Source organism: Mustela erminea, chromosome 3 (genome assembly GCF_009829155.1).
Source record: "Mustela erminea isolate mMusErm1 chromosome 3, mMusErm1.Pri, whole genome shotgun sequence".
In the NCBI taxonomy this organism is placed as follows: domain Eukaryota; kingdom Metazoa; phylum Chordata; class Mammalia; order Carnivora; family Mustelidae; genus Mustela; species Mustela erminea.
The window spans coordinates 156308054-156325946 of NC_045616.1; the positions used below are offsets into that span (position 1 = coordinate 156308054).

The 17893-nt window shown below is 51.8% G+C and overlaps 1 protein-coding gene across 1 annotated transcript; it reads right to left on the reverse strand.

Moving 5' to 3' along the window:
• Positions 1 to 278: 278 nt before the first annotated feature.
• On the reverse strand, positions 279 to 13349 carry ROPN1L (rhophilin associated tail protein 1 like). Its single transcript, XM_032337755.1, has 6 exons — positions 12926 to 13349; positions 12562 to 12736; positions 8861 to 8984; positions 7434 to 7595; positions 1967 to 2142; positions 279 to 459 (listed from the first exon to the last, which is right to left on the reverse strand). The coding sequence occupies exons 2-6, from the start codon at positions 12690 to 12692 to the stop codon at positions 396 to 398; spliced, it is 657 nt and encodes a 218-aa protein (XP_032193646.1). The 5' UTR covers positions 12693 to 12736; positions 12926 to 13349; the 3' UTR covers positions 279 to 395.
• Between the last annotated feature and the right edge of the window lie 4544 nt (positions 13350 to 17893).

Consider the following 17893-nt stretch of genomic DNA (forward strand, 5'->3'; position numbering starts at 1 on the left):
CAGAAGACACTCTGCCTAGGGGGTCTTGGGGTGGTTGTCTGGGAAGCAAACATAAACGTTTCTGCTCATGGGGGTCCCCAGTGCGGAAAAAGAACGGCCAGTCTTCCACTGCCCACCCCCACTCTGTAGCACCCAAGTAGATGGTTTTACTCAAAAACACTGTTATCCTGCTCTTAATCCTTTCCAGGGTCTTCCAGGAAACATGGCAAAGAGCAGATCCCAGGACACACGAACCATACTGAGCTCCCGCTATGAGAAAAACTCAGAGCACACCCACGTGCTGTAAGACAAGCTGTATTTGGTGCCGAGGTTTTAAAAAAGCACTATTTGACATTAAAAAGTGTTCTTCTCTGTAATAATGGCCTCTGTCTTCTAAGGGTTCTTCTCGAGGCTTTCTAAACTTTCCTCTTCAGAATGAAGAAGTCTGCAAGTCCTATCATGCCATTCTTTCTAGATTCTCTAGAATGGAAACAGATTAAGGCCCTTTTAGTCATTTCTTACAGCAAAACAAGGCAATTTTTATGAAATGCAACATAATTTAAAGGTTTTACCTAGAAAAATTGATGATTTTCAATGTTTAATTATTAATTCTTACCTCCAAAAAATCAAGCATTCTGTTTTCTTGTACAAAAACGGGCATTTATTTCTAGGTGAAAAAATTGGGACATATTTATAGGTTCTTCCTCACTGACCACTCACATTTTAGTCACTACTGAAACAAAAGTATCCTTCTATTGGGAAATTTGGTCCAGCGAAACTCAAAGGACTGTCTTGAGTCTCTGAAACTTTGGTGTTGCCAACAGCATGTCTCTCGATTTTTCTTTTTTTATCTGCAGATACTTCTACTTCCTGAGAGATGGTGAGCATTAGTATATCTCTACTGCCAACATCCGTGGATGTAAAAATACTGAACTCAAACAATATTCATCCTCTAGGTCGGCGGGGAAAACGAGAGCCATCTCGAGGGCTCATCCTTTCAAGGTAAAAGGATCATTCGAGGTTCTATCCCACATTTTGCCATAAACAGCAAGCACCTCTCACAGCCCCAGGGAAATCACAGGTGTCCAACAGTCTCCCGCTGTGGCCGCTTAGAGGGGAAGAACAGAATGCTGGAGAAGTCTGCCTGTCCCCTGACCCCTCGCTGTCCCAGGCAGGAGGACTTCCCGCCATGGCAGGCCCTACAGCTCTCCTCGGGCTGCGGGGGACAGGGGGCTTGCAGTGCCAGCTGTGCCAACGGCCCCTGGAAGCCCAGCGCGATATATTTGCCAGTTAAGGAAGAGCCATTGACCAGGAGCAGGGGACATCGGGCAGCAGGGCCAAGGGGGCAGGGTGTTCCGAAAGCACATGTGCGGTACCTGAAGTGTGTTTGGGGGGCAGGGAGCTCGGCTGGCCTGAACCCCCCAGACCCGTGCGGTTGGAGTGCAGGGAGCCGGGGACCTGTGGAGTGCTAGGCAGAGGAGTGAGACTGCAGGAGGGCAGGCGTCGGACCGTGTGGGGCCTCTGTGCGTCCGGTGTCTGTCCACCCCCAGAGGAGCAGAAGGGCGCGCAGGAGCCCACACCCCGCGAACACTCAGGGAACAAAGGTGTGAAGTCGCACCCTCCACCTGCGGGGCTGTTGAGATGTGCCTTCGAGCTTGCTCTTTAACAGGCTGCGAGTTTAAACCACTGCACACAGTGGACTTAAGAATCAAGATCAATTCCGGATAAACTTTTCTCAAAGACGGGATAAAAAGAACCAGACTCCTGTCTGGCACTGCCCTGCATCACTCGTGAAGAAACGCTGCCTCCTGCCGCTCGGCTTTCTTTAGCACAGCTTGGGGACATCCTGGGGACGCCTGGGGCGCAGTGTGTGTGGCTCTCCCTCCCCGCCAAGGCTGGATTACTTGCAGCAAAGCCATCTGGGAGGAGAGAAAGGACCTTCTCCAGTGGTCCACGCACAGGAACGCCAGGGCGGGCTCGTACTTACAGAGTGTCCTTTAAAGTGGCGAGATAGGTTTCCGTGTCCCCTTGGAGAATGTCCGAGTCCAACTTGGACAAGTAACGGTAGACGTAGGAGAATGTCTCAAACGGGATGCGCGCCGGCCCGCCCTCGGGGTCAGCGGTGAGGATCTCACACAGGTGCTTCATCGAACTGTTCAAAGACTGGAAAGACCACAAACCGGGGACAGTTACCACCTAGAGTCACCACAGTGAGAGCGTAAGACACCAGCAGAATCAGCCCTTGGGTATGTTTCATGGAAATTCTCCAGCAGGTATGCTCTCAATCGACATGAACTAGGTTTACGTACACTTGCTGTAAGCGAAGAAATTGAAGTTTTCATCAAGATGCCTATGGCCTGAAAGTAATTTTAATCCACAGATTTCGTTTTATGTTAAAATGGAAATGAGGAAGCACCCGTCTCCTTAACGATGAGCCCGGAGCCAGCCCAGAAGCCTCCAGCCCCTTCAGTGCTGGGACGGACCTGGGGCCACGGTGAGGGGCCGGGGTGGGTAGGCTCTAGGACAGATGGCCCGTGAGCTGTCCTGATGCCCACCTGCAATCAGGCTCCGTGCAGCCTCCACCCGGGGCTGGCCCTGCTCTGGGCCGGATCTTGGTTCCCAAAAGTACTTGTTCCCCTGCCCCTTCTCTCTGTCGGGGTCAGTCACCCCACCACCCGGGCTGACACCTTGACCTTCAGCCCGAAAGCTGGTCCCTGGAGAAGCCATCCCACTCCCACAAGGCACAGGCTCAGAGAGCGGGAGCCTCCCTCCAGGCCAGGAGGGCGCGTGGACTGTGTCCAGTCCCTAGAGATCTCACAAGAGCCTGCGGGGCCAGCCAGGCAGACGCATTCACATCTCATTCAGGGGCTCCCGGTGCAAGTCAGGGCCCTTTGCCCCTGCAGAGAGCAGGCTGTTGAGATTTAGGGGGCGGCCCTTAGAGGGAGGAGCGAGGAACACACAGGTGGGACAGGCACAGAGGAGCGCTTCCCCCGTGGGGAGAGTCACGCGCAGACCTGCTTGACCGTGACTGTTGGGAGGGGAACGAACCCGACAACCTTAGGGACGTGCAAATGGCTGGAACCAGAGTTCCTATCCTGACGTGCCCGCGGGACGGGAGTCCGGGTGCTGCTTAGCTGGGTCATCTAGGGCTCCGGTCGGGCTGGGGGCTCCGGTCGGGCTGGTGGCCAGGGTTTGGGCCGCCTCCAGAGGCTTGACTGGAGACGGACCTGCTCCCGCCCTCACCGAATTTGCTGGCAGATGCCGGACACATGGCAGGGGCTTCCCCAGGAAGTCCACCGGCCCGGGCAGCCCCACTCCTAGCTCCCGACACCCCACGCAGGGGCAGGACACGGAGGGACGGAGGGACGGTGGGCTCCGACTCTGGGGGGTCAGGCCGCCTGCCTGTTGTGTTCACGGCCAATTCCTCCGCTCTCAGGAGAGGAGCCGGCACAAAGCGGCACTCAGCAAATATTTGGGGAAGAAAGAAGGAAAAGAGGGGGGAAAGGAAGGAAGGAAACGGACAACTCCGAAATGCAAGCAGCGGCCCCAGTCTTTGCAGGGACCTTACGCTCGGTTCATCTGACCAGAGACTGTGAAGAAAAACTGAAGAGCTCGGAGGCCGCGTCTGCCACCAGCCACGCGGAGGCCGCAGAGGCCGGGCATGAAGGAGGCAGAAACGGTGGCTGTTGTGTTGACAGATGGACCAGATTCCAACGAAACAGAAATCGCGCGCGGGGAAGGGAGCAGGCAGTGGCCCCTGTAAGTTCCCCTCCTGCACTTTGCTTCTCCGTCTCCTCCTTTTTTTGAAGGTTTTTTTTTGTTTTTTTTTTTTTAAGCATAAAGATCTGGGTGCCTGAGTGACTCGGTCAGTTCAGCATCCGACTCGATTTTGGCTCAGGTCCTGATCTCAGGGTTGGGAGATGGAGCCCCGCATTGGGTTCCACACTCAGTGCAAAGTCGGCTTGAGACGGTCTCTCCCTCCGCGCCCCCTCCCCGCCCCTCTAAAACACAACCACAGCATAAAGATGGACGCTAAGTTGCCACGTGACTCCACAGTTGCCACCTGGTCACCTCCAAGTCACAGCTTTGTGCCGGTGTACCTCCAAGCCACCCAGCCGGCGTGGGGACACGGTGGCTTGTCCCCATTCCGGCCCGGCCGCCCCAGGGCTGTCTGCACTAGGGGCAGGAGTGGGGGGGCAGGGCAGGGCAGAGCTGACACCCCCACTTCGGACACCTCCCTGCTCACCCTTCCCCCAACCCTACCCCCAAACGCAGACATGGTCAGTGAACCAGAGAAGACCCCGGACGGCCTGGCTGCAGACCCCACAGCCCAGAGCAGACACGACTGTCGAGGTGGCCCAGCTAGGGGACAGGCTAGGACCACACACCAGGACCACACATCGACTGTTTCTCAGTAGAGGAGAGGAGGGACACGGATGCCGCTTTCCTGTCCCTTCCCCAGCGCTCAGTCCAGAAGGTGACCGAATGTCTCCACCTAGTGTCCCACACAACACATGGACAAGAAACCCTGTCTCTTGCTCTGGCTTGGTCTTAAATCCAGCACTTACTTTCACGACTGGGGAAGTAAATACTACAAAGACGGATCCCCAAAATATGAAATGTCCTTTCTCACCACTGCTAAAATCTAAATTTCACAGCTAAGTTTAAAGGCACAAACCATAAACGTTCGTTCTAATCTTAGCTACTCATTTCACAGTATGAAAAATCTTGCTTTCGCAGAGCTCCCGATGAACAAAGCGCTGCGACATTATCTTCCATAGGCACATCTGTCTCTGTCCTCCCCCCCAACACCCCACTCCCCCGGTTAACGTGTGAGCCCCGCTTTGCCCCAGGATAGTCCCCGGCACAAACCAGTCCAGGGTGCCGGTTCTCTCTGCCGCTGATGCAAACCGCGCCTTCGGGCACTTGCGTGACTCCCTACGCAGCAATGAGCCAGCACCTGGCTTTCCTGGGGCTTCACTGGCTCTCACGGGGCCATTAATGGAACCAGTAAAACGTGGTCTCTTCTCAGAGTGGCTATTACACAGCGGAGGCAATGAACGACCTACTGCTGTCTGCAGTGATGCAGAGGGAGACGGAAATCTAACTGGGAGTGAATACAAATTCCAGAAGATCATGAAGCACAGACTTCTCTCCGCATGAAATTAAAACCCCTGAAAATTAAATACTGTATTTCTTGGGGTACGTATGCGGCCCACGGGAAGCAGGAGATTTGGGAAGGCGTTTGCTTCAGGCCGGGGAGACGGGGTGGGCAGGGAGGGACAGAGGAAGAGCACTCGGTCATGACCTTGGGTCCGTGATCATGTGGTGTCCACTGGGGTTTCCTACACCAAGTGACTTCTAAAAACTAAAATGGGGGCTGAGTGTGCACCAGGAAGCGAGGACTGTGAATTTTCCAGCCAGCACCCGGCTCTACAGCTGAGGGGGCCACCTCTAAAACCCCTTCTTTGCAAGTGGAAAGCAGTAACACTTCCTTCCCTACGTCCCGGTGTCTCTCACAGAGACTCGGATGATGGAGCTGAAGAGAAAGCTTCCAGATTTCCAAAGAAGTCCTGCCAAACAATTTAACAAGATGGGACACAATAGATATTGGTGAGGATGTGGAGAAAGGGGAGCCTCTTACACTGTGGGTGGGATCGCAAACTGCGGCAGCCACTCTGGAGAACAGGATGGAGGGTCCTCAAAAAGTTGAAAATAGAGCTACCCTACAACCCAGCAATCACACGACTGGGTATTTACCCCAAAGATACAGATGTCGTGAAAAGAAGGGGCACCTGCACCCCAATGTTCATAGCAGCAATGGCCACAACAGGATCTCCCTCAGCAGATGAATGGAGAGAGATGTGGTCCACACATGCAGTGGAGCAGCACTCGGCCGTCAGAAAGGATGAACCCCGCCACTTGCACTGACATGGACGGGACTGGAGGGATGACGCTGAGTGAAGTAAGTCCAGCAGAGAAAGACAATTATCACATGGCGTCACTCATCTGTGGGACATAAGGAATAGCGCGGAGGACCACGGGGGAAGGGAGGGAAATCTGAAGGGGGAGAAATCAGAGAGGGAGAGGAACCACGAGAGACTGTGGACCCCAGGAAATGAACTGAGGGTCTCAGAGGGAAGGGGGAGTGGGGAGAGGGGGTGACAGGGTGATGGGCTTTAAGGAGGGCACGTGATCTGATGAGCACTGCCTGTTACACGTAACTAATGAATCACTGAACAAGTCAAAAACTAAAGATGTGCTACACTGTGGCGAACTGAACATCAAAAAGAAGGAGGGGGGGGAGGAGAAGTTCTGTCAAATCTTCACCCTCAGGCCCTTCCCTCCCCACCCCTCCCTGGTTCAGAGACTCCTCGCCTTGGGAACTGGAAGGTTATCTCTGTCTTCATTCCCAAAGGTCAGCCTTCAACATCGTCAAAGCTGCACTGTATATGTTAGCTACCAATCATATATTTTAACTCAAATATAAAACAATGTTACACCTCTTCCCATAGATGAGGAAAACAGAGTATCTGTTTCCCAAATGCTGTATAGTTCAATAAAAAGTCAACAATGCGTTCTCTTCTAACACCTAAATGCATTGTCATAGTATCTCTGTATTTTATCCACTGTTAACAATTTTAAAATTGAAGCATTCCTAAGCATTTAACTTCTGCAAATTAAAATAACTATAAGCCTATGGGGCACCTGGGTGGCTCAACCGGTTAAGCACCTGCCTTTGGCTCAGGTCACAATCCCAGGGTCGGGATCGAGCCCTGTGTTGGGCTCCTTGCTCAGCAGCGAGTCTGCTTCTCCTTCTGCAGCTTTCTTGCTCTCTCTCTATCCCAAACAAATAAATAAATAAATTTTAAAGATTTTATTTATTCCTTTGATAGAGACAGTACAGCAGGAGAGGCAGAGGCAGAGGGAGAGGGAGAAGCAGACTCCCCGCTGAGCTAGGACACCCCCCACCCCCCCGCAATGCAGAGCTCCATCCCAGGACCCTGAGATCATGACCTGGACCAAAGGTAGACACTTAACCATCTGAGCCACCCAAGTGCCCCATAAATAAAATCTTAAAAAAAAAAAAAATGTAAGCCTAGAAATACAAGAGACACCTGAAAAAGAATTGCTTCTCCCTGACAAAGTTACTAAAGTAATGAAAGTGTTTCCTTTGGTTACTGAAACACCCACAGTACTTTTTTCTTTTTTTTTTAGTAAGATCTTATTTATTAATTTGACAGAGACAGAGAAATCACAAGTGGGCAGAGAGGCAGGTAGAGAGTTGGAGGGCGAAGCAGGCTCCCCACTGAGCAGAGAGTCTGATGCGGGGCTCGATCCCAGGACCCTGAGATCGTGACCTGAGCCAAAGGCAGGGGCTTTAACCCACTGCACCACCCAGGAGCCCCCATCTACAGTACTTTTAAGCCGGAACACGACTGGAAGGTACGTACCCCACCAAGCATGCTGCATCCAAGGGCTAAAAATTTTATCCACTCGATTTTGTCTTCGCAAGGATCCAGCTGCAACAGTGCTCGGAAGTTCTCTACCGGCAGGCACAGATTCTTCCATTTCTCCTCGAGATCCGCTAGTTCCACATACCGCTTGTGGCTGCACTGTAGCAAAAACACAGTGATGACAACAGTTGCAAGTTTTTCAGTCTATAAATATATTTTTTTTAAGTTTTAGAAACCTGGAAAATAATACAATGCTTATGAATAGTTCAACATACCCCAGGGCCCAACCGCACGCAGGGAAAAGACAGACTCTGGATTCACAACACAGTCAGCCCCGGGAGAGCAGGGCGGGAAGGTGTGCGGCGGGAGGGGCGCAGGGCAGGGAGGCCGCAGCAAGCGGACATTGGCCTGTTTTACTTCTCCAAAGGAAAAAGCAAATAGGGCCTGATGTTATGGCTGAGTGAACCGGGCCCACAGACTGGACATAGGATTCTGGGCTGTCTGTGCAAAACACCTCACAACAAAAAATAAGCGTCAAGAAATAAAAACATTTAAAATCCAATCTGCTGAAAGTGCTCATAGATAAGCGGAAGAAATCTTAAAAATGAAAATAAATTCACTTCTTCCATTATTTTAAACAACCTGTGAAAATTGGTCACAATGGCCATCTGCTAATAGCATTCTATGTGAAAAGCTTGGAGCAATTTTAGTGTGGTTTTTTTTCCCCAAGCTACCCCTTCCGATGGTTATTCGTTTTCCCTTTAGAGAAAACTGGAATCATCCCATTTTCAGAAGTCAATGCATCACACACACACGGTCGGTCGGAATGTATCATGGGGACAAACCACTTTAAATCTCACCAGCCCAGCCACTGGGGAGGCCAGGCCCGCCAGGTGAGCCAGTCCCTACTGACTTGTTGCTCCACAAGCAAGGTGGAGGGGCGGGGGAGGGCGGCCCGGGCTCTGGGGCAAGGCCCCGCGGGCAAGGATCTCGCCCACGCCCAGGCACTGGGGACCCCACTGTGTACCAGACGCCAAAGAGCAGTCCGTCGTTCACAAGAAGGTGACGGCAGATCGTTTCGTTAGCGCGTACACAATGTTTGTAAGCCTGTTTCCAGAGGAGACTTGCAGCCCCCATTTGGGGCAGACTTTGAGTCGGGCAGCCTCTAGGGTTTTAACTGGGTATTTAAAAGCAATTACATGTCACTTGCTGACAATCTAATCGTGAACAGGTCTTTTGGGTTCTTCACACTAGAGAGAGGCACTGACTGAAGCAGCAGATTCCTGCTCTGAAAGAAATCCAGCAGGTGTGCCCCCGGGGAGAGAGGCCTTGCCAAGGGGAGCTGGCGCGCCTGTCCCCTGTCCCTGCAGCGGCCGCGCTTCCTCTGGTGAAGCCGACGGAGAACAGAGACACTCCCCTCTTACCTGCTTGTGCAAAACTTTCAGGAGTCCTTGCGTCAGGCCCGTGTCTGTTTTCTGAGTGGCCACGGGCATCTCAATTCTGTCCTTGACGGGAAGCGGATCTCCTCTGGACAAAGCTGAAAAATACCTGAGAGCAAGAGACACGTCTGAGGGCACGTCAGCACCCAGAAATCACGGGAGATCGCATGGTTTCCTAAAGGAGCTGTGAGAGTGACAGTGCCCGGAGCTACGAGCGTGACTCCAGGGACACCGGAGTCCGAAGGCTGGGCTGCGGCTCTGGCTCCTCCGCTCAGCTCTCCAACTTAACCTTCTCTGCGTGCCTCAGTTTCTCTGTCTGCAAAGCCGACAATGGCGGCCCCTGTCATAGGGTTCCGAGGAGCAGTGAGCTCAAGCTGCCTACGGACGGAGCCATGGTGGGGGGTGGGAGGGAGAGGGGGCTCCCGAAACATGTGCTCTTCTTATCAAGCCCACGCTAAGAGCGGTCCTGGAAGGCTGGGAAAGGAGACAGGAGACTCAGGATGGCAATGACCCAAGGGCAAGGTCATGGTCTAGTCATTCTACTTTGACAATTAGTGTTTGGTCTTCCCTGCTATTGGCCTTGCTGCTTTCCAAGGGGATCGATCACTTCAACCATCTCTGTTTAACCCTACGGGGCCCGGGGGAAGGGAAGTCACCTGTCTGCCCTGGGGGGGACCAACTGCCCACTCCGCAACACCAGATGCCACCCCTCCCCCACGCTTCACTTTTCCTGCCTGGTATTCTTTTTAGTAATTTTATTTAGTATTTTTTCCCCTTAATTGTTCCTTTCTGGAATACAGATATTGGTGCTGATGTTGGGGCTGGAGGCGGGCATGGAAAGAGCACCGGCCAACAAGTCAGGAGGGGGCACAAGCAGCTTCTGGTGGGTGTGGACGGGGAGAGGGCGCCAGGCATGCTGGACGGGGCCGGCTGCTGCAGCCGCATCACTGGCCACTCTAATGACTAACACAACCCCGGGGCCACAGGCCATAGTGTAAGAGACATGAATAATTAGAAACATCTCTGGTTATGTAACACAGGTAGCTGTTGATAGATATTTGAGAGGCAAAAAGAAATGTTACACCTTATCGCCTTTTCTCTCTCCATCCATATTTTGTTGACTTAGCAGGTTGAGGGAAAGTCAAAACAAAGGCAGCGGTGTGGGAGATGGGGAACAGGAAGATCTGAGGTGACAGGGGCAGGGCGCGCGCATGGGGGCTTCGTGTTACCGTATTGTTCCTAATTAGGGTTTTCACCTCTTCTGGGGACTTTACTCCTCCTCCTCACCGATCAAACCACAGTGTCTAAAGCAGTGGTTCCCAATAATTCTCTCACCCCCTCCGCAGGAAGGCGCTGGCAATTTTTGGAGACATTTTTGGTTGTCACAGTGCTACTGGCCTCTTGTGAGACAGGTCAGGATGCTAACAGTCCTCTTGTGCCCAGACACCGCCATCTTCCCCACACACACGCCCTCCCCCACAAGCAATTATCTTGTCCAAAATGTCAACAGTGTCAAGGCTGAGGAAGCCTGCATTAGGGGTGAGCCCCCCCACCGCCCGCCGCCCCATCCGTGCTAATTCCCTGAAGCCCATGGGAGCAAGAAGCAGCCTTTACACTGGACCAGTTTTCACTCCAGTCACACTGCAGGAGGCACCTGGGACAGGACACAGTACATCCTAGCTGGGGTGGTCGCAGCAGACAACGGGGGAGGGGGGTGGGGGGGTGCAGACGCGAAGAGGTTAACCCGCATGTTCCTGGAGTTTCCGGCAGCAGGCACCTTCCTGTGATTCCCCGTTCTCTGCTTTGTTTTGAGGGTTTTTTTGTTTTTTGTTTTTTACTTCTTGTCACCGCCCCTTTGTTGGGATGTTCTTCTTCCAGGAATGCCCTTGCCTTGTCTCAAAGACCAATTCACCCTCTTCTGAGCCACATTCCTCTCTAAAAGGTTCTCTTTTGTGGCATCTGAGTCCATGTCACACACACTGCATAGTGAATAATGCTTTTCTCCTAAACTCCAAAATTGCTCTTCAGAGAAATTAGGTGCACGGAGAAATTCGGTGCATGGAACATCCAGAAAGCTCTCAACTAAGCCTTTTAATTTAAAGTGAAACTTAAGTTAAAATAATTTATGTCCCAAGAGGGGAAAAAAAATGATTCGATCTTGGAATGTCCCGTCAACTACCAACTGTCATGTGACCCATCTTTACTGACTCTTGGATGGTGGTTAAAACCGGAGCCCATCATTTTTTGGGCAAGAACCTTGAGAGAATCAGAAGCAACTGACAGAAGTGTTTGTCGTAAGACAACACTGGATTGATGAGTAGCCTTATGTTGGGGGCTCAAGAAGGGCCCCAAAGACATCCAGGCCCTAATCCTGAAGACTGTGGACCTTATTTTGCACAGTGACGGGGACTTTGTAGATGGGAGAGAGGATTTGGAGATGCGAAAATGATCCTGAATTATTTTGATGAGTCCTAAGTGCACTCATCAGTATCCTTGGACGAGGGAGTCAGAGAGAGAGACTTGAAGATGCCACGCCACTGGCCTTAAAGATGGAGGAAGGGGCCAGGACCCAAAGAATACAAGGAATGCCGCTCTGGAAGCTGGAAAAGGCAAGCAAGGGACTGGATTTGCCCTAGAGCCTCCGGAGAGAAACCCTGACAACTCGACTTTAGCCAAAGTCGGGTGAAACTGATTTTGGACTTTGGGCCTTGGGAGCCGTAAAGAGAACGCGCACCTGTTGTTTTAATCCTTTAGCTTCTATGGTTGTTAGAGTCGCCACAGGAAACCAATGCACGTTGCTTATACAGTTTAGAGAAGGTCGGTGAAATCTAACTTGCTAGTTACTAAAACATTTTTTTTTTAAGATTTTATTTGACAGAGAGAGTGTGTGCAAGCAGGCGGCAGCGGCAGGCCGAGGGAGAAGCAGGCTGCCCGCTGAGCACAGAGCTCAGTGTGGTGGAGGTGCAGGGGTGCAGGGGTGCCTGGTGCAGGAATGCGGGGCTCGATTCCCAGACCCAGGGATCATGACCTGAGCTGAAGGCAGATGCTTCACCAACCACCCAGGCGCCCCAAAACATTTAATTTTATACTGGTTCATGAGATCCTGAAATTGAGTTTCTAAGTCTGTCTACTCAAAAGGGGCAAAGAGCTCTCCTTTCAAAACTAAATGGGTTTATTTTAAGGGTTCTAAGGTCTGTTGACTTTGTAACCTTAAAATTATGGATGTCTGTTCCTGAAAATAGTTAGGATGTTTGTTACAAGAAACAGTGAAGCCTCCTTCGCCTTCTTAAGCTGGGCGACGTTTAACCTTACAGCGGTCTCGGGATAATTATCCCGAGGTGACCTCGGTCGTCTTGGTTCTAGCAAACTCAACCAGGCACCGAACCCCGGGAGGGTTTTCTGGGGTGAGGAATTTAGCCTTACACGGTTCCTTCTTATAAAAATCATTTTAGAAATAAAGCCAAGGGACTGGAGTGGGTTGATTCTGTCACACAAGGCAGGCACTTTCCGCCCCACGCAGTTGCTGTCAGGCGGCAGAGTAAGCACCGCTCCCGGGCCACGGGGCTGTGGTCATTCCGGGGAAGGGCAGCCGACGCGGTGCTTGCTAGACGGGTGCTCAGGGGCGGACGCCAGCGGAGCGCGGAGCAGCGCTGCAGGGCGAGGCCGGCGGCCCCCGAGGCGCTTACCCCGCGGACCACTGCAGCACGTCGGCGGGCTGGGTGCGGATCGCGGCCTTCGTGAACTGCTTCAGGATGTCCGGCAGCTCCGGGGGAATGTGGATCTGCTGCGCGCAGAACATGGTGTCGGGAAGCGGCATCGCTCTCCGCAGACCGGGACCAGGCTGGGAAGAATCAGGGTGTGCTGCGTGGAGGGGGAGGACGGGCCCGTGAGCCTCGGGGCGCGGGCGCTCGGGGGCGGGGCCGCCCAGCCTCCCCCGGATTTGGAGCCCCGAAGGGGGACCCGGGTTTGTGGCAGGGCCCGGCCCCCGGACTTGGGGGCGGGCCAAGAGGCCGGCTTCGCGCGGTCCGGGCGGCCGGCCGGGGCTCTCACCCGCTCCTCCTCGGGCTCCTCGGAAAGTGAGGGCCAACTGCCCCCGCTAGCCACGGCCCGGAAGCGCCCGCGGCAATTGTTACACAGACGTATCCAGGCAACCGGGACGCCTGAGGGCCCCGCCCCTTGGCTCCGCGCAGGCGCACCCGCCTCGGGCCGAGGCCCGGCGATCGCCGGCACGGGCCTGGGAGGCAATGCGCTTGCGCAGTGTGGCTCCCGCCCTCCGCCCCCCGCCTTCCCCCCCCCCTCCCCCGGCCACTACCTGGTAGTAAAGGGCTGCAGGAGCTGAACGTTTCACTTAGAAAAGGACCTTTTGATCGATTCCCCACTGCCAACTCTGAGGGGCGAACAAAGGACCCACCCCCCGCTTCCCCTTGCTCTGGCTACGTTAAGCTTAAGGACGAAATGACTCGGTCGTCCTCGGAAGGAAGCCGTTATAATCATGGGCCGGTCGGTGCAGGTGGCACGAGCCCCCTCCCTCCCCAAGAAGGAACCGGCCCTCCTCCCTCCGCGGCCTCGCTCGCCCTGCACGAGCCCCTGCCGGTGAAGCAAAGCGTCCCGGTGCCCAGACCTTCACCCGCGTTCTCAGTGCCCGCCCTTTCTTCCCATGTAAGAGCCACTGAAGAGTTCGGACCGTGGGCGATTTTCAGCTCGAGGAAGATTCTGTTTCACTTGTTCTCCGCAGACAGACACAATGGTTGAGCCTGATTGCGTCTTGAAGGACATAAGCCGCGTCTTCTGCTACAATAGCTTTGGGTCGAATGGGAGAGAACTGCTCGGTTCTGGTGGATCCTGACCAGGGCAGCATACGAAGCGTCGATCATGGCTGTGGCTGCCCTCGAACCCACTCAATGAATGAAGCCCTGAAGCCCGCCTTCCCCTGCTCACCTCCAGCCAGAAGATGGAGAACTAGAACGAGCTACTGCCAGGAGGAGTCGAGGACAAGTCCCCAGAGGCATCACCCCCAACCATGACTCCAAATTAACAGCACTAGCAAAAACTGAAAGCAGTCACTATTTAATGCTGCTACAATATGGGAAAACAAGGAATCTCATACAGTGATGAGAGAAGAGTATTAATTAGTACATTTGGGGGACTATTTGGCACTATATTTTGATGACTTAACCAACAGATCTATGCTACAGAATACTAGCCTGAGTATATATAATGTGGACAAAAATGTTTACTAAAGCACATAGTAAAATGGGTAAATTCTTTCAGAAAACTTAAATCATAATCTTATCCACACAACAGAATTCAGCCAGAATTTTATGAGGTAGCTACTTAAGTATTGCCATAAAAAGATGTTCATGAAATATAAAGTGAAAAAAAGCACCCCACAGAGCAGAGTCCGTGAATGTCTGTTTGCCCATAGCACATTCTGGAAGCAAACACTAAACTCCTGACAGTGGTTACTTCTGGAGAATGGCACATGACTTGCAGGTTTTATTTTAACCATATATACATTATTTTGATTCTGACTCATCCATTTTATTCAACAATATTGAATGTTAAGTATGTCCCAAGAACTGTTCTGTAATATAGTAGTAATCCCCAAATAGTTAAAAAAAAAAAATCTCTGAAGCTTACATTTAAGTGGGGGGAAAGATACAAATATAAGTAGGACAAGAAAACCATATCTTAAAACATATGAGAGATAAGACACAGCAGAAGAGTCAGGAATGCCCCAGGTCCTGCAATTTTAGATAAGCCTAAGAAGGACACTTCAGTACAAAATGAACAGCCTGGATGAAGAACATTAAGGCGCAGCAAGTGCAAAGGCCCTGAGGTCTGACCTGTTCTAGAAGCAAGGAGGCTTGCCTGGAGCACAGGAAGGTGATTGTGAACTTGGGACTCTCAAGTGTGGTGGTTAGCTGAGTAGAGGACTATTGTGATCTTAGATCCGAACATGATCACTCTGGATCCTGTGTTGAAAACAACTGGAATAAAGGGAAGAGAGCCCGGGCAGAGGCCGGGAGCTCAGAGACCAGGCGCTCAGGAGAAACTGCCAGTGGCCTGGACAGGAGAGAGACGATGGTGCTTTGCGCCAGGAAGGTAGCAGTAGAGGGTGCAACATAGCCAGAATCCAATTCGTTTGGAAGACTTGCTGTCCGACTTTATGGGAAGTGTGGGAGAAAAACAAGTGCCAAAGGTATTACCAACATTTTAAATTTAGCAACTTGAATCCATCCAATTGCTTATCAACTGAAATGGGGACGTTTGAGAAAATAGCTTTGGGTAAGAGCATCATGAGTTGTTTTGGGCCTGCTAAGTTTGAGATGTCTGCAAGCGTCTACACAGACAGGCGTGCAGACATGCCTGGAGTAAATAAATACGTGAGTGATCAGCATAGAGATGGCCTTTAAGACCGTGAGAGTGAGTGAGATCACCGAGTTAATGGGTGTCAGTAGAACAGAGGTCCCCGCTGGGCTGGGCTGACAGGATAGGAGGGTCAGCGATGGAGTCTGGAAAGGAGAATCCAGACAGGCAGGAAGGAAATGGGGGGAACGCTGTGTCCTGACAACCAGGAAAATGGTTTCACTGAAGAGAGGAGCCACCCATTTCAGGCGAGAGCTGAGAAGGAGCCACGTCAATTAGCGGTGGCCAATTTGTGACTTACAGGAGCAGTTCCAGAGGACAGTGGAGCAAACACCTGATTGTAGCAGGCCTGGAAAAGGAGAGGAGAAACTGGAAAGAGTGAGTACAGAGAACTGTTTGAAGGGCTTTGTTGGAAAGGAATGTGAAATGGAACGGTTGAAGGAGTTAGTGTGGTGGAGATTTTCCCAAATGACGCAACATCTGGAATGATGGGAACGACCCGACAGCACTATGAGGGAGAGGGGGAAGTGCAGAGCGGTGCTTCGAGGCAGCGGAGTCCTGTGGCCTAGTGAGCGTGCGCAGGGTGGGGGACCCAGGGATCGCACGTGGGCCCGGGGGCAGTGTGCAATCAGAGCGCGCTCGCTGGAGGCGATGTGCGCAGCCTGCACAGCCTGGTGAGCGCGTGGGCACAGGTGCAGGTAAGACGGCAAATACGACGATGTGAACCTGTGAAGACTTGTTATTGCTTTGTCTTCTGGTGAGACAGAAATGAACTCAGCAGCCAAAAGTGAGAGAGAAGGGACACTCTGAAGAAAGATAAAGTATGCAATGGTCCCTTAAAGAGCATGTAATACGCTGATATTCCTTTTTGAAACTGGGATGTAACTGACATGCAATGAACTGCACAACCTTAAAATGTACAATTTAACATATGTGTGCATGTCAAACCAGAAGCACATCGAGGTAATGAACACATCAATCCATGTCTTTATGCCCCTTTGAAATCCCTCCGAGCCCCTTCCCACCGATTGGTAGGGCTGCTTTCCCTTAGCACTGAGACTTGTCCATGCTGCGTTTATCAAGTTATTTATTTATTTTTACTACTGCTGAGCAGTATCTCCTTGCATGAACATTTGTTTATTCACCTGCTGATGGGCGTGTGGACTGTTTCCAGCCTTGAGCTATTACAAGCTACAAGGAACGTTCATGTATGAGTCATCGTATGGACTGACTCCTTGCTTGGTCAGTAACTAGGAGTGCGAAGGACTCACTGTAATGGTTTCAAAACTGCCCAGCATTTCCCAAAGGAGTTTATACCACTTGACTTTCCCTCCAGGAGAGGGTAGGAGTTCCAGTTCCTCACATCCTCACCAACACACGGCGTAGTATTTTTAATTTTAGTCGTTCTAACAGGTAGGTGATGGTAACCTGTGGTTTTAATTTGTATCTTCCTAACGGCTGGTTACGTTAACAGCTAGCTTTTCATGTGCCTACTTGCCATTTGTGTGTCCTCTTTAATGAAGCGTTTAAATATTTTGCTCATTTTTTTAAAATGGGCAAATGGATCTTCTTAAAACTACTGAGTTTTGAGACGTGTCTATTCTGAATGCATGTCTATTATCCGAAATGTCTTGCGAGTAATTCCTGCCAGTCCACGGCTGGTTTGTAGTTGCTGTCCACTAAACAGCATGTATCACAGAGCAGACACTTTCAATCTTGGTCACATCCAACTTATCAAGTTGTTCTCCTACGAACTGTGCTTTTGCCCATATCTAATCTAAATCTTTGCCTTACCCAAGGCTGAACATTTTCCCCTTTTGCTTCCAGAAGTTATTTGGCTGGAGGTTTATTGCTTAGGAATACAATCCATTTTGAGTTAATTTTTGCATATATTGAGATATGGATCAGTTCTTAATTTTGCATGTGGATGTCCAATTACCCCAGCACCCCTGTTCGACTTCCACACCTTTGTCAAGCATCAACCGTCCGCGTACACGGGGCTCTGCTTCCGGACTCTGTGCGGCTCCATCGGTTCTGTGGGTCTGTAAACCCGCCAGGAGACTGCTACAACTGAGCAAAGAACAGAGGAGTGCGCGCTCGGGGTTCCCGGCATTGTGAAGCTTCTTGGCCTGAGTTACTGAACAGCACAGAGGCAGACACAGTACTGTTACTTATGTAGAAAGAGAAATTTCAAAAAGGAGACTGAACCGTCTAAAGCACTGGCAAGGGGACCTCCTCTCCGCAGGCTCCTGGCTGTTGCGGAGTGACACACACCACAGGAGGCTGGAGGGGGCCCGGGCATGGCGGGGCACAGTACAGAATGTCAAGGGGGACCCGGCTCTGCATTCCTCAGGACATTCTAGTCGTACCTGGACTAGAACCTCCGGCTTGTTTTTCTGGGCTTTTCCACTCTAAGGGGTTCCTGGAAGGCAGACATCGTACCTGGATTCAACTACAGTGCTCAGAAAAGTGTGGGAAAGAAAGCAGACCCTCAAACCAGAACACTGTGGGAGGAGGAGGGGAGAGATCGGCTCCCTCAGACCCTTAACCCACTCGTGCTATCAGCGTTCTGTTTGCAACAAGAGCGGCTACACACTGCGGGTGCGAGGGGGAATTACTGGCCATGCTCTGAGATTCACCATGCCATTT